General features: G+C 54.9%; 1 protein-coding gene across 2 annotated transcripts in view; it reads right to left on the reverse strand.

Moving 5' to 3' along the window:
• The window catches only part of BCR (BCR activator of RhoGEF and GTPase), a 78,435-nt gene extending 64,062 nt beyond the window's left edge, over positions 1–14,373 (reverse strand). Inside the window, exons 1-2 of one of the 2 annotated variants that reach the window (XM_070951618.1) lie at positions 13,908–14,373; positions 12,893–13,865 (exon numbers count right to left, since the gene is read on the reverse strand). In XM_070951618.1, coding sequence (XP_070807719.1) covers positions 12,893–13,865; positions 13,908–14,273 — 1,339 coding nt within the window. In that variant the 5' untranslated portion in view covers positions 14,274–14,373. Of the gene's footprint in view, positions 1–12,892 lie in introns of both variants that reach the window. The other variant, XM_070951617.1, reaches the window with a different exon arrangement.

The following is a 14,373-nucleotide window of genomic DNA, read 5'->3' on the forward strand; positions in this document are numbered from 1 at the left end:
GTTTAAAAAATGCTTTTAAAAGCAGGGGTGAAATGCTCCCGGTTCGGACTGGATTGCCCAATCCAGTAGCGATGGCGACGGGTGGTTCAGAGAACCGGTAGCAAAAATCCCTGCCCCCCCCCCCCACATGCCCAGCTGAGCCGCACAATCATCAGAGGCTTTTTTTTTATTTTTAAAAGCAGTTTTTCTACAACCTCTTGGGCTGAAAAAATACTTTTAAAAGTAAAAAAAAAAAGCCTCTGATGATTGCATGGCTCAGCTGGGATCGTCAGAGGCTTTTAAAAGCATTTTTTCTACAACCTCTAGAACCAGTAGTAACAAATTTTACATTTCACCACTGTTTAAAAGCCTCTGACAATCCCAGCTGAGCCACACAATCATCAGAGACTTTTTCTTTTTACTTTTAAAAGCATTTTTTTGGCCGAAGACGTTGTAGAAAAAATGCTTTTAAAAATTAAAAAAAAAAAAGCCTCTGATGATTGCGCGACTCAGCTGGGCATGGGGTGGGCAGGGATGTTTGCTACCGGTTCTCCGAACCACCCGCCATCACTACCGGATTGGGTGATCTGGTCCGAACCGGGAGCATTTCACCCCTGACCTCACCCCATTCCTAAGAGGTCTGTAAGGGGCGTGCATAAGAGCACCAGTGTGCCTTCTGTCCCTGTCCTAATGTTTCCTCTATTTGTATCTATTTTATGTATCCAATCCATGTTTATACTTATTACCTAATACATTCTTGACAAATAAATAAAATAAAAATAAAAAAATAAAAATACGTGACTCTGGATGGCTAATAATGAAGACCAAAAAATGAAGTAAAGTCTCAACAGATCATTCAAAACATAGATAGCAAAAGTAGCAGCTGAGACGCTCACAAAACTCTCCAAGAAGCCACGATACGGGCTGAGCCACACTATCGGGGTTCCAGATTGGATGGCAAAGCCATTTTACTGGCTAGGTCCAAAAGGCCAAGCAGGGCCATGGCAAGGCTGATCTTGGGAGACCCGACATTGCAGGGGCCACCACAGAAAAGTCCCTCCTTCTGGGCCCTGCCAGATGGCCTCTCTCGCGGTAGATCCAGAGCAGCCTGTTCCTATCCGGTCTAATGGGACAGGCAGACGCCCCCGGGGAGAGACATAGTCAGCAGGCCCCGGGCCGTGAAGGGCTTAAAGGTAACCACCAGCACCTTGAATTGCACTTGGACGCACACCAATGGACAAGGCAGCTCATGGAGCACACACGCGGAGTGTGCCCCTCTGCATTTTGTACCAGCTGCAGCTTCCAAATGTTCTTCAAGGGCAGCCCCACCCAGTTGCCTTGCAGTAATCCAATGCTGGGCCATTAGGGCAAGGGTGGGACTTTTTCCCTCCTGTGCTCCAAGCTTGAAATGCTCCTCCCTGGTGAGCAGCCTCACCACACCCTCTTTAACCAGCCTTCCGCCATGCTATTAAAGCCACGGTTCTCAGCAGCCTCCCGCCATTCCAGGGAGGCAGCCAGAAAAGCAAGAACATGACAGCTGACTTCACAAAATGGAAACTGAAGATCGGCTGCAGCCTCAGAGGAAAAACAAAGACAGGAAATCCCACAGAACCCCGTTGCTCCAGAGCTTGTGAGTGAAACCCATGAAGGCACCTGGGACCTCTGGCTTGTAGCCTCCAGGGGTTGAGCTGGGGGGACCTTTCTCACCCCCCCCTTCTGTTGGAAAAGTTAAGGTCTGACCATCCCTTTGCACCCAGAGCCTTCCAAGAGGGAGGCAGAAGCAGAGTCCGGGTCAGAAGCTTGCTTCCTCAGGGATCTTAGGAGCTCATGGCCAGATGTCCCTGAAACCACTGGAAAGGCTGTTGGGAAGTTGCAGGAGACACGGCTCTCGTAATGCCAAAGTCATCCTTGGTCCAGAAGCAAGATGCTTGGAGGTCATCTCACCATGCCTGGTGCTGTTGGGTTTCCAAGCCGCAGACCTCCTGAAAGAGCTGGCTGAAGCTTGCCTGAATGAGCAAGGATCTGTCTGGATGGCAATTTTCTACTGCCTGAAAGTTAGAAAGATGCTCAGTTCCTACTGCATGCAGCTCTATGGCAGGAGCTCAGGTGGCTTTTTCCTCTTCTGCATAGATCAGGGGCCTCTTGTTAAGAACTCCCAGAATTCCTCAGCCAGTCCACCAGTCTTAAAGTTGCCAAGTTTGCAGAGCCCTGGTAGAGACGGTGCTCCATTGGGGGGTGGGGGAAGGATCTCCCTCTGGCAAAACACTCCAGGCCAACATCGTGTCCTCCCACCAGAGCAGTGGCTCTGCCTTCAGGGCAAAGGAAGAACCTGGTTTGGCCTTCCTTCAAGAGCTGAGTATGGCACGTGGTTTTAGGGACTGGTATGGCTGCCTTTGTGCTGGAAGAACTCAGCAAATGGAGGGAGAACAGTGCTCAGTTCTGGCCTTGGAGGGCAGCTGGCTGATGAGTTGACCGGCTGCTACCCAGGCCTGTGGTGGGAAGATGTTAAGACAGCAGCCTCCCTTCCTCCCGGACATGGGGACATGCTGCCCGACTGCCCCAAAATTAGAGAGAAGGAAAAGAGAGAAAAAGGAAGTTGCTAGGAGGGAGGTTGGAAATAGAGTCACACCAGTTGTGGGATAGTTGTGGCTCCCTGGTTGGAGAGGGAGAAGAGGCCGTGGGTGGCTTCCCTGGAGGAAGGGAAGGAAATCCCAAAGAGACACATCTTCACCCAAGATGGCAAGGAGGGAGTTGACCAAGCCCTGGGATCTGGGGCAAAACTGAGAGGCTCTTCTTCACTGTGGGGGAAGGGCATTGGCTGAATCAAGCCCCACCAAGCGGTCTCCCTGTTCCTCCCTCCCTCCCTCTCAGGTATTTCTCACACTGAACCTTCGCATGGAAGATGGAGCTGCGCTTGTGTCTCTGTGTGGAAGAGACAAACCAACGTCCACTGCAGATGCTCAGGCACATTTGACCAAATGCTGCTTTTCCCTGAGAAAAAGCTCTGCTTTGTCCTAAATTGTGTGTGCTGCGTTTCAGACAATCTTTGGGTCCCAGAAATTGCCAAAAGAACACAAATTGCAGGTCCTGGAGATGCAAACGGTGCCTCCTCCTCCTCCTTTTGGTCACACCTCTCCTCCTTTCTATGAAACAGCATTCAGGCCCCCAGCCCCAGTGGTGAAATCTAAAAATTGTTGCTACCGGTTCTGTGGGCGTGGCTTGGTGGTCATGTGACTGGGTGGGTGTGGCCAACTTGACATCACGTACGTCACCCACTGTTAGAGCCAGGAGCTGCACATTCTGAAGCACATTCTGCCCTTCTGAAGCCCCCAAAGCTTTGAGTTTCCCTCTGCCATGTGGCATGACTGCCCAAGCGAATCTCGGAGCTTTCTCTTGCCCTACTCTCCATCCCGAAGGGCCACGCATCCCCCCCCTCTAATCCTCCATACAAACTGTCCGCCCCGTTTCTGCAAAGGCAGAGCCCCCCTTGCAGGGCAATCCAAAGAGGAAAGGGGGATGCTGCAGAAAAGGCCACCTTCCACCTATGCCAGCACCGTGGGGTTTGGGGTTCTAAAGCAGCCCACTGGATTCCCACCCAGCCACCTGCCTGCTCTCTTTGACCGCTGGCGCCACTCCAGGAACTTGGCCTGCGGAGTCCGGCATTCAGGCGGAAGGAGGCTTAGCTGCACCGCTGCTTGATGGCGGCGAAGAAGCAGAGTGAGAGGGGCGGAACCCCCCCCACGCAGAGAGAGGGCCAGGCCCGGCCACGTCACCGCAGATCCCGCAGTGCTTTCCCTTTGGCCTGGGCGGCGGCGCTTACCCAGCCAAGCCAGTGCGGGTAGCCCTTCATCTTGGCACTCCCTTGCCTGCCGCTGCTGTTCTCGCTGCCCTCCCTCCCTGCCTGGCTGCAGACATCTGCCTTCCCGAAGTAACCTCCTGAAGCAACCCGGCCACTGTTCACTTTTGTTTCACAGTGGGAGAAGGAAGAAAGCAAAAGGCAGCAGCGCGGTGGTCCTTGGTGGAGATGCAGCCGCTGCTCTGGGGCTGAGAGGGGCGCCACCGCCGCAGTGATGCTCTGGGAGGCAGGCGGATGTCCCAGCCCTGGGGCAGCGCAGCGGCAGCATCTCCACCAAGGGCTGTCCGCCCACCCACTGGCCGGGCCAGGCTGGACGCCAACCTCGGAAGGCAAGCGGGTGTGTGGGATTACCGGGAAGGCTGCGTGGAAGGCAGGGAAGCATGGAAGGACTGCAGGCCGTGGACATGTTTGGGGGCATGGCCAGCCAGCGACTGCTACCGGTTCAGCGAACCAGCCCCAAAATCTGCTACCAGTTCACTCAAACCGGTCCGAACCAGTAGCATTTCACCCCTGCCCAGCCCCATCAAAACGGACTCCTCCAGTAGGCCTCGGGGTCAGGGTGTGGAACTGTGGATCCCTCCAGCACTAGAACTGTTTGTGATTGAAGTAATTGGGTTTTTTTTAAAAAAATTCATTACTGTATGTGGACCGTTTTAACCTAATTTACGAAAGTCAGATACATTATGCTGCTTTAAGTCCAGGCAACTGAGCAGTCTATTAGCCAGTCAGTAAATACACCATCCAAACTCACCAGGTGGTTCTTGTCCTTTGTTCACTTAATGAGCTGAGCTCTGCAATGTCGCCAAGATTCAGTATGGATGTTTATGATTCTTTCTCCTGAAGAACCCAACCGTCCCATCAACGAAAGCCTTCTTAAGCTGACCAGAGGCTCTGAGCCCTGAGAGAAGAGCAAAGAGCCCAACAGACCTCGAGTTTCACTGGCTGGTGAAAGTCCTGGTGGCCCACCTAGAGAACGGGGGGAAATAATCCCAGGATTTGATGTGAACGTTCTCAGGGTCGTTCAATGCAGCATCAAGGAGGAGGAAAAGGAAGTTGGAAGACATGTAACAAATCATGTTTGGAGCCTCCTCTCTAACCACGATGGGAGAGAGTCTTCCCTCACCTCAGGACTGTCTCCTGCCTGGTTGGGAGCAGTGGTGAAATCCAAATTTTTTTACTACCGGTTCTGTGGGCGTGCCTTGGTGGGCATGGCTTGGTGGGTGTGGCAGGGGAAGGATACTGCAAAATCTCCATTCCCACCCCACTCCAAGGGAAGGATACTGCAAAATCCCCATTCCCTCTCCACTCTGGGGCCAGCCAAAGGTGGTATTTGCCCGTTCTCCAAACTACTCAAAATTTCCACTACTGGTTCTCCAGAACCTGCCAGAACCTGCTGGATTTCACGCCCCTGGTTGGGAGGCTGCTGAGTTGGCTGTTCTTGCAATTGGGGCCAATTGTCAAGGTAGTACAAAGAAACATAAGTGAAGTGGGACTACCAATTGGGTCTTCCAACTGGAACTATTATGACTGGATGTATTATAGCTTATGCTGTAATTATGTGGCAATTTAGCCTGGGCACCAAGAGGGAAGCAGGAGCCCCTAGGGCTTTCTGGCAAGGAGCTCAGAGGCGCAGCCCAAGGAATGTGGGATAAACAGCTTCACCACCAACCCGTACCCAACAAGTAGTCCTTAATGGAACCACATCTACATGGCGGGAAGCAAGCGGTGGGTATCCCAAGATCCATCTTAAGCCCAGGACTCTTTCAGTATCTTATAAATAATTTAGATGAGGGAATAGAAGGGGAACTCATCAAATTTGCAGAGGAGAACAAGCTGGCAGGAATAGCCAACACCCCAGAAAATCCAAGGCTCAAAATCCAGATGGATCTCAACAGACTGGAACACTGGGCCCTGCCTAACAAAATGAAATTTAATGGTGAGAAAAGTAAGGTTCTACATTTATGCAAGGAAAAACAAATGACTAGGTACAAAACAGGGGGCACCTGGCTCAATAACTGCGAGAGGGATCTTGGAGTCCCAGTGGACAGGAGCCACCACTGTGTCGCTGCTGCCAAAACAGCCAAGCCCAGTCCTGGGCTGCATTAACAGAGGGATAGAATCCAGATCATAGGAAGTGTTAATACCACTTTATAAGGCCTTTGAAAGAACACACTTGGAATCCTGTGTCCGGTTTTGATCGCCACAATATAAAAAAGATATTGAGACTCTGGAAAGAATGCAGAGAAGAGCAACAAAGATGAATAGGGGCTGGGGACTAAAACATAGGAAGAATGGTTGCAGGCACTGGGTCTGTCTAGTCTGGTGAAAAGAAAGAAATAGGGGCGATATGACAGCATTCTTCCAAAATTTGAGGGGCTGCCACAAAGAAGAGGGGGCCAACTTAATTTTGCAAGGCATCAGAAGGCAAGAAACAATGGATGGAAACTAATCAAGGAGAGAAGCAACCTGGAATTAAGGAGAAACTTCCTGATAGTGAGAACAATTAACCAGTGGAACAGCTGGCCTCTAGAAGTTGTCAATGTCCCAATGTCCCATCACTGGGACATCAATGTCCCTGGACAGCTCTTTGTCTGAAATATTATAGGGTTTCCTTCCTGACTGGGGGTTGGACTAGAAGACCTCCAAGGTCCCTTCCAACTCTGTTATTATGAATGTGTGGAGGCCAAAAAAAGCTTTCTTGAATGCTTTCCCGTCTCAGCAGCCATCTACAGGCGGGGGAGGAAGCTTCCTCTCAAGAGCATTCTGTTCAGCAACGAAGCCCTTTTGCAGTTGGAAATCAAACGCGTATCCATCGATTTAAACAAGAGCAACAAAGCTGAAATGCGGCTGCATCCTAGCAGGCTTCCAATTAAATATCTGGTTTGTGGCACACGGTGTGCTCTGGATACAGAGCAGGCCTCATTCTCAGCAAAAACGCTCAGCCCGGCGGTTTACAGGCCCACCCATGCGGACATGGGGGGGGGGGGGGGGTTTCAAAGAAAAAATAGGTTAGATGCCCACCTCTTACTTCAGCCAGGCCACACCTTTCCCAGGGGAGGAAGATGAGGGGCAAATCCGGCATCTGGGGGCGATCTGGCTTTGGCCACTGCCCCCGGGGCCCTTCTCTCCAGCCACTGCTTGGTCTGCCATTGCCACCTAAGCCACAGCTCTGGGTGCCAAGGTTGAAAGTCTGCTTCACTGAAGGACAATGTGCTAAACGTTTCTGGTGTCACCTTAAGGGCAAAGGAAGGCCGAACTCCCAAGGCCCAAAGGCAGGGCAGGCAGCTTAGCTACGCTGCAACTGCTTTACAAACACACCCATGTGTGAGAAAGGAATGCCAAATGAGAGGCCAACTTGGCTGGAAATGGCTGGGGGTGAGGTGGGGGGGGGGAGTCTGCATTTCACCAGGAAGTGAGAACTGGTTTGGTCTCTTGAGAAACAGCCAGGAAAGGAGAGGAACCAGAGCCCAACCGCCCTCTCCCTTCAGCCCTGCCTTAGTCTGGCCAAGACCCAAAAGATTCACAATGGTGGCCAGAACATCAATGGTGCCATTCATGCTTCACCTTCACTTCTGGCTCTCAAAGGCCGGATCTCCCCTTGGGAAGGACTGAAAGCATCACGGAGTGGAGCAGGGAGGGAGGCTTCGCATCTGGCTGGTCTCTCAACCAGGCCAAGGAGGCACCACAAATATAATTACAATGCCTCGGATGGGTGATTTGTCTTGTTTTTAGTATTTCAAATGACTACCTTCCTCCCTCCCTCCTGCCTTCAAGTCAGTGTTGACTCCAGCACTGTTTGGCAAGACTTCAGAACTAGTTTGCCTCCCTCCTAGGCTGAGAGGGAGGGATTCGTCTAAGACGGAACTAGAATTCACAATCTCCTGACGCCTTAACCACTAGGACAAACCTCAACTTACAGGACAGCCCAGACTGTCAGTGAGAAAGCAAAAGATTCCTGCTTCTTCTCTGCCCCCCCCACCCTGCTTTAGCATCACCCACTCCCCGTCTTCAAAAGGAGCCCCCTTCACAGCCCTCGATTCTTCCTCTCCTGCCTAAGCCCCCTGAAGCATGGGCTTTGGTGCTCTGGGGACAAAACACATTCCATCTTCTCATTCGATCCGGAGCTGGCAAGGCTGGTGTTGGGATGCTAAAGCAGCCCAGACTGTCCAGAGGTGGTCAGCTGGATTTCAAATGGAGCCCCTGTCACCTCAAGACAAGGCCTCCCGACCCCCCCACCCCCCCACCCAGCCAAGTTGAAGTAGCTGGAATGGCCATTTTAAGTGATGCGATGTATTCAATTATTCATAGTCAATTAATGTTATATTGGAAAACTCCCCGACATAATTAAATATCTTAGTCTTTTATTTTTATTTTATTCTTTCTTCTTGTTCCCCTTTACCCGTATCTCTAGATTTTCTTTAAAGTAGCTCATAAAAGCATTTGTCTAGGGGGTTAAGGTACCAGGCGAGTTCAGGAGACGGTGAGTTCTAGTCCTGCCTTAGGCATGAAAGCACCTGGGTAACTGTGGGCCAATCACGAGGAGGCTGAAAGCAGGCTGGGTGTTTTGGGGCCAATTAGTCTCTCTCAGCCAACCCCACCTCACAGGGATGTTGTTGTGGGAAAAACAGGAGGAGGAGGGAGATACCTTTGCTGCCTTGAGTTAATTATAACAATAATAATGTCAGGATATAAATAAACAAAATAACAATAAATCAATCCATGGCAAAAGGGTATCAAGAAAACAAGTCTCAGCACTCCAGATTGACCCCAGATCCGTTTCCCATACCTCATGAGCAAGGCTGACGAATCCACCAAGACAGATAATTATGACCAGAGCCTGCCAAAGTCTTGGGGTCACCTCCACCACGAGCAATATGGAGAGATGCATCAAAACAGGCTGGTGACACCTCCCAGCCCTGCAAAACACTCACCCAGCGAGCGCCTCCCAGCCCTTTGATCAGCCAACCCAGCCGAAAGACTTCCACCTGCTGCCAGGTGTTGCGAAAGAGGGAAAGGCTGACTCACTGGAAGAGGATTGCAGGGGCTGAATCACTGCAGCCAGAAAGTTGGCAGTTTCCTATTTTTTAATGTGATTATTGACATTCCCTCAAAAGATTACAGGTAGTCCTCAACTTACAACCATTTGTTTAGTGACTGTTCGAAGTTACAACGGCACAGGGAAAAAGTGACTTATGACCCTTTTTTCACCCTTACGGTCATTGCAACATCACCAGGGTCACTTGAGCAAATGTGGATGCTTGGTTGCAGAGTCCTGGGATCACATGATCCCCTTTTGCAACCTTCTGATAAGCAAAGTCAGTGGGGAAGCCAGATCCACTTAACAACCATGTTACTCACTTAAGAACTGTGGCAAGGAAAGTCATAAAAAGGAGCAAAACTCACTTAACAAGCGTCTTGCTTAGGAACAGAAATTTTGGGCTCCATTGTGATCGTAAGTTGAGGATTACCTGCTCACAAAAGGTTAACTAAAAACAGTGTTTCTAAGCTTGGTCACTTGAAGATGTGAGGACTTCAACTCCCAGAATTCCCCAGCCAAGAAAGTTGAAGTCCACACACACCTGGAAGTAGCAAAGGTTGAAAAGCACAGATCTAAAGTGGCATCCAAAATAATTCTTGCCTTGCTGGGCATTGCTCTATGTAAATCAGCAGAAAGGCCTGACCTGTGAGGCCAAGTCCTAGAACTGCTGACCCCCTGTCAAAATTGGGGTCTCAGCAGGATGGAAAGCGAGGTCAGGGCACCTGGAAGCCACATTTTAAAACCACCTCCACAGCCACACCTGCTTCCTCCCTAGCCTAGGACATCCTTACAATGTCAACAACAGGAGTCCAGGTAAATTCCTTTTATAATATATTCATGCAGGTTGATGTCCTGCTCCTCCTGAGCAAATGGCCCAGTTGCAACCTGTTTTCTTCCTGTTTGCAGAGCAGGCAAAGTGAAGCATCTGTCTAAAAGGCAGGCCGCATACCTGAGGCCCCAGTGGAACACAGAGGCCTCCATCTTTGGGGAACGTAAGGGAGGAAACAGAGGTTCCCTCTCCATAGAGATGCCTAGAGAGGTTGTTGCTCAGCCCCACTCCTGTGATTTCACTGAGGTACCCCCCATAATTCTCATCAGGGACCAAGGAAGCTGTTGGCGGGAGAGACGGTCCTGTAAGTAGCTGGGAGACCTACAGGCAGGGCTTCAATGGCACAACCAGGAGTTCAGATTATACCCCAAATCCTGTTGGTCACCAGCGCAGCGATGGTAGCCTAAGTGTCCAAGCAGCAGCCAGGCCACTGTAGGATAGATGCATAAATAAAACAAGGTGACAGAGCCAAGCAAGCCTGCGCTTGTCCAAAACAAAATTATTTGTTCAGCTGGAGCACTTTTGATTTGCCATCTGTTTCGAACGATGCCCAAATTGGCAGAGCTTTCTAGTCTAGGTGGGTAACTGGCTAAGGAGACGGAAACCGACTGTGGCTCCACAGAACAGAGACAAAGCCACAGTGCTACTCGCCCCCAAATGGAGGGGGAGGGGGCTCCTGTCACTTGAGATCTATCAGACTCCAGGTGACTCCCTGAGATGGCCCACCTGCACATCCCCTCGTGATGAATCTGCACAGACGGCACCTGACCTCTGTCATCAGAACAATTGGAAAGCGCCACCTGCATAAAAGCTGCAGTCCATTTCATGGGCTCCTCCTTGGACAGAAAGAACCTCCTCCTGCAATAAGGAATGATGTCCAAGACCTCTGCAGATGACTGAGCGTTTTTCCGTGAGTTACTCCAGATCAGCTCTTCCTTGCAAGGGCAGCAGGAGCCTGGCATGTCCCGAGCTCCTCTCTCTCTGCCCACCACACAGGGTTCCCAGCCACCTGAAGGCATCCCTGGGAGGATGGCCACCCCCCAGCCTGGACCAGCCCCCCCCCTTGTGCCCACAGAACTAAGGAACAGCACGCCTCCACAGATCTCCAGCCAGAAAAGAGGCAGACCTGGGGGGGGGAGGGACTTCTCAGGGTAGCCCACAAAGGAGCTGTTGCCAAGCCAAACAAAGCTCACAACGCAAACCCACCTAATGGAGCAGAGAGAGAGAGAGAGAGAGAGAGAAGATAAATAGTCAGATGATAGAGTAGATAGACAGACAGACAGACAGATAGATATGGATGGATGGATGGATGGATGGACAGAGAGAGAGAAAGATACAGATGACAGATAGGTAGGGAGAGAGAGAGAGAAAGATAAACAGACAGATGAAAGATTAGATGGAGAGAGAGGGAGGGAGGGAGGGAGGGAGAGATTGATTTGCTGGGGTGGATGGAGAAAATGAGCCACCCTCCAAAGCAGTTCTGGTTTCACGCAGACAAAAAGCATCCCTGGGCTCCTGGGGACCTCATCCAACACAGAAGGTGCCAACCTCCGTGGGCACTTTGGGGTTTCCAAAGGCAGCTCCCTCTTAAGTATCAACTCCGAAAGACGGGCGAGGATCACGCTGCGGCAGAGACTAAGGGGGGACTTATTTCTCCTTATGGCTTGCCACCCCCTCACCCCCCATGCATTCCATCCAAAAGCTCCACTTTCAGGAGCCAACCTGGTTCTGAAGAGCTGAGAGATACAAATATTCCCCTTGCTATGGTCTCCCCCCTCCCAGCCCCCCAGCCAAGGCCTGAAAGCCAGGATCTAATGGCTGCTATTAGATGTGCAGAACCTGCAGGGCTGAAGACTCTTGCCAGGCAATCAATACTGGCAGAAAAACAGCGACAAGTTATGCCATTATAATCCAAAATTCCCAGGGCGACCACAATTAACACTCCTTCTACTTTATTAATCCCTTCCTGGAGTCCTGCCTCTTGCCCCCCCAACCCTCAAGCCCCGCCCCCAGTCCCGCCCCCACTCTCTGGAGCAGCAGGGCTGGGGACCACCATCTGCTCCGCCTCCCAGCAGCTGGTAGAGACAGAAGTGATGCTCAGAAGTGGGACCCCGTCCAGGACCCTTCCTGCCCCTGGGACCCATTGCAGCTTCCCGTTCCCTCCTCCAGGCCTGCCCTTCAACCACTGACCACCAAGTTTCCCCACACGGGCCTGCAGTTGGGCTCCGTCCAGCCCAGCCACTTCGCTTCCACATACACTGGGCTCTGCCTGTTTCTTCCAAGCCATTCGGATGGGTGGCTGGCAGACAGGAGACCCCCCCCAGCAAAGGCAGCCCATTTTCTTCCATAAAGGGAGGAAGGACCTCCAGGCAGGCCCCTCTGGGCTGCAGGCCACGGGGTGGGTCAGCCGCCTCTGTGTGGCCAATGTCTCAAGAGAAGTCCCACCAGGGCCCGCCTTGTCTCAGAGGTGGTGAGACAGACCCCCATACCCAGATGGGATCCACTCTCCAGTCAGGTGGCCAACTGACGCTGATCTGCCAGCTGAGCTCCAGGCACTGTTGCTAGAAAGGAGCCCCCGCCTGTCTCAACCCAACCAAACGGCACCGTGATGGGGGAGCCAGGAGAAAGGATCAACTGCCCCTCCTCTGAAACTCAGGATTTCTGCAGCCCAGATTCTTGGAGACTCTCTGCTGCCTTTTGAAGCAAATGGAGGGGGGGGGTGCCCTTTCTGGCTCAACCACGGCAGCCCCCAGGCCAGGCAGGCAACTCCAGGCCTCCCAGGATCCCACCCCTTAGTGGGAGACTCTGGCCTTGCTGCCCAGGCAGCCCACCAGGGACCCTGGCTGCTGTTTGGGGAGGGGCCTTGGAGAGAGACCCTGAACCTGGTGGGATCTGGCAGGCCTGCCACAGCCTCAGGGAAGGAGGGGGAGGGGGAGCTGAAGGAGCTGGGATGGCAGCAGGGCCCCTCCCCCCCATGACCCCCTCCTCCACCACACCAGGGCTGGGAGACTGCAAAGGGGGGGGAGAACCCCCAAGACTTTGGGAATGCCACAGAAGGCCTGATCTGCGCAGGGGTGTTGTGGGGTACCCATCGCGGGGAAATGTCAGTTGGATTGAAACGACGGGATCCACTCCCTCCCCCCCGCAGATCCCCGCCGGCCACCATTTCCGCGGAGCCCCCGGGACTCACCTGCGTCGCCATGGAAACAGCCGTCGGCGGCGGCCCTCCCGGAGGGCGGCTCTCGGTCGCAGGGCCAGGGCGGCGCGCTCTTCCTGGGCGCCCCGGCGGCGGGCTCGGGGCCGGCGGCCTGCGGGTGGTGCCGGTGGCGCTTGGGGGCCTGCGGGGTCGGGGGGCTGCCGCTGCTGTCCAAGGACTGCTGCGAGTGCTGCGAGGGCGAGCGGCTCTTCTCGCGGGAGAGGCGGCAGGCGGTGGGGCTGGGCGACACGTGGCTCGACTGGCCGGACGAGAAGTCCTCCTCGCTGGACGTCAGGTTCTCGTTGGAGCTGCAGTCCGGCGTGTAGCCGCCGCCGCCGCCCAGGTCCTCGAAGCCGCGCGGCGAGTAGGAGCGGCGCGGCCAGGTGAGCGGCTGCTCGGCCGCCCCCGCCGGGCCGCCCGCGCAGAGGCTCTGGTAGGGCTGGAAGGCGGCGGGGGAGGCGGCCGTCCAGGCGGGCCGGCCGGCGCCGTCCAGCAGCAGGTTGTCCTTCAGGAAGCGCGCGTTGAGCTCCGCGTCCTCGTACTCGGCCCCGTCGTCGGAGGCGGCGTCGGCCGAGCGGCCCCGCGGCGGCCCCGGCAGCTTCTTGCGCGCCTCCAGCTGCATGGCCTGGCTGCCCAGCGCGCTGAGGCGCTCCGAGACGTCGCGGTCGTTGACGCGCACCAGGCCGCGCTCCCGGTGGTACTCCAGGTTCACGTAGAAGGGCTTCTCGGCCGCCTCCCGGCCGTCCGGCGGCCGCGAGGGCGGCGGCGGCGGCGACGAGGGCGCCTTCCTCCCGCGCTCCAGGCCGGAACGCAGCAGCCCCGCGCCGCCGCCCCCCTGCCCGCGCTCCCTGCCGCCCGCCTCCAAGGCGGCCCCGTCCCGCTCGACCGAGGCGGCGGCGGGGAAGCGGCGGCGACTGCCGCTGGGGGCCGGCCGCGCCCTGCCCGGGGAGCCCGCCGCGGCACCCTCCTCCCGGGGCTTCTCGTCCGAGGCGGCGGCGGCGGCGGCGGCGGGCTTGGCGCGCTCCTCCTGGCCGGGCTGCGCGGCGTCCGCCTCCGAGCTGCCGTCGCTGTGCGCGGAGAGTTTGCGCAGGGCGGGCGGGCGCGGGCGGGCGGGCCTGTCGTCGTCGGCCTCGGGGCCGCGCTGGAAGCCCCAGCGCTGCCGGTCGTAGCTCTTGCGCTCCTTGGCCAGCAGCGTCTGCAGGTAGATCATGCGGAAGCGCTCCTTGTTCACCTCCAGCTCCAGGCGGCGGATCGACGCCTTGCAGCGCTCCAGCTCCGCCTCGATGTCGCCCACCGAGCGCAGCGCCATCGCGGGCGGCTCCGCGTCGTTGAACTGGGCGCGCCACGCCTCGGCGAAGCCCACCGGGTCTACCATGGCAACGGGCCGGCCGCCGCCGCCGCCGCGGGGCAAGGCGGGATCAGGGCGGCGCGCAGGGCCGGCAGCGCCCGGCGCTCATCTCCGGAAGGCGGCGGCG

This window comes from Pituophis catenifer, unplaced genomic scaffold (genome assembly GCF_029215685.1).
Source record: "Pituophis catenifer annectens isolate HBS135680 unplaced genomic scaffold, rPitCat1.0.hap2 SCAF_10, whole genome shotgun sequence".
Classification (NCBI taxonomy): domain Eukaryota; kingdom Metazoa; phylum Chordata; class Lepidosauria; order Squamata; family Colubridae; genus Pituophis; species Pituophis catenifer.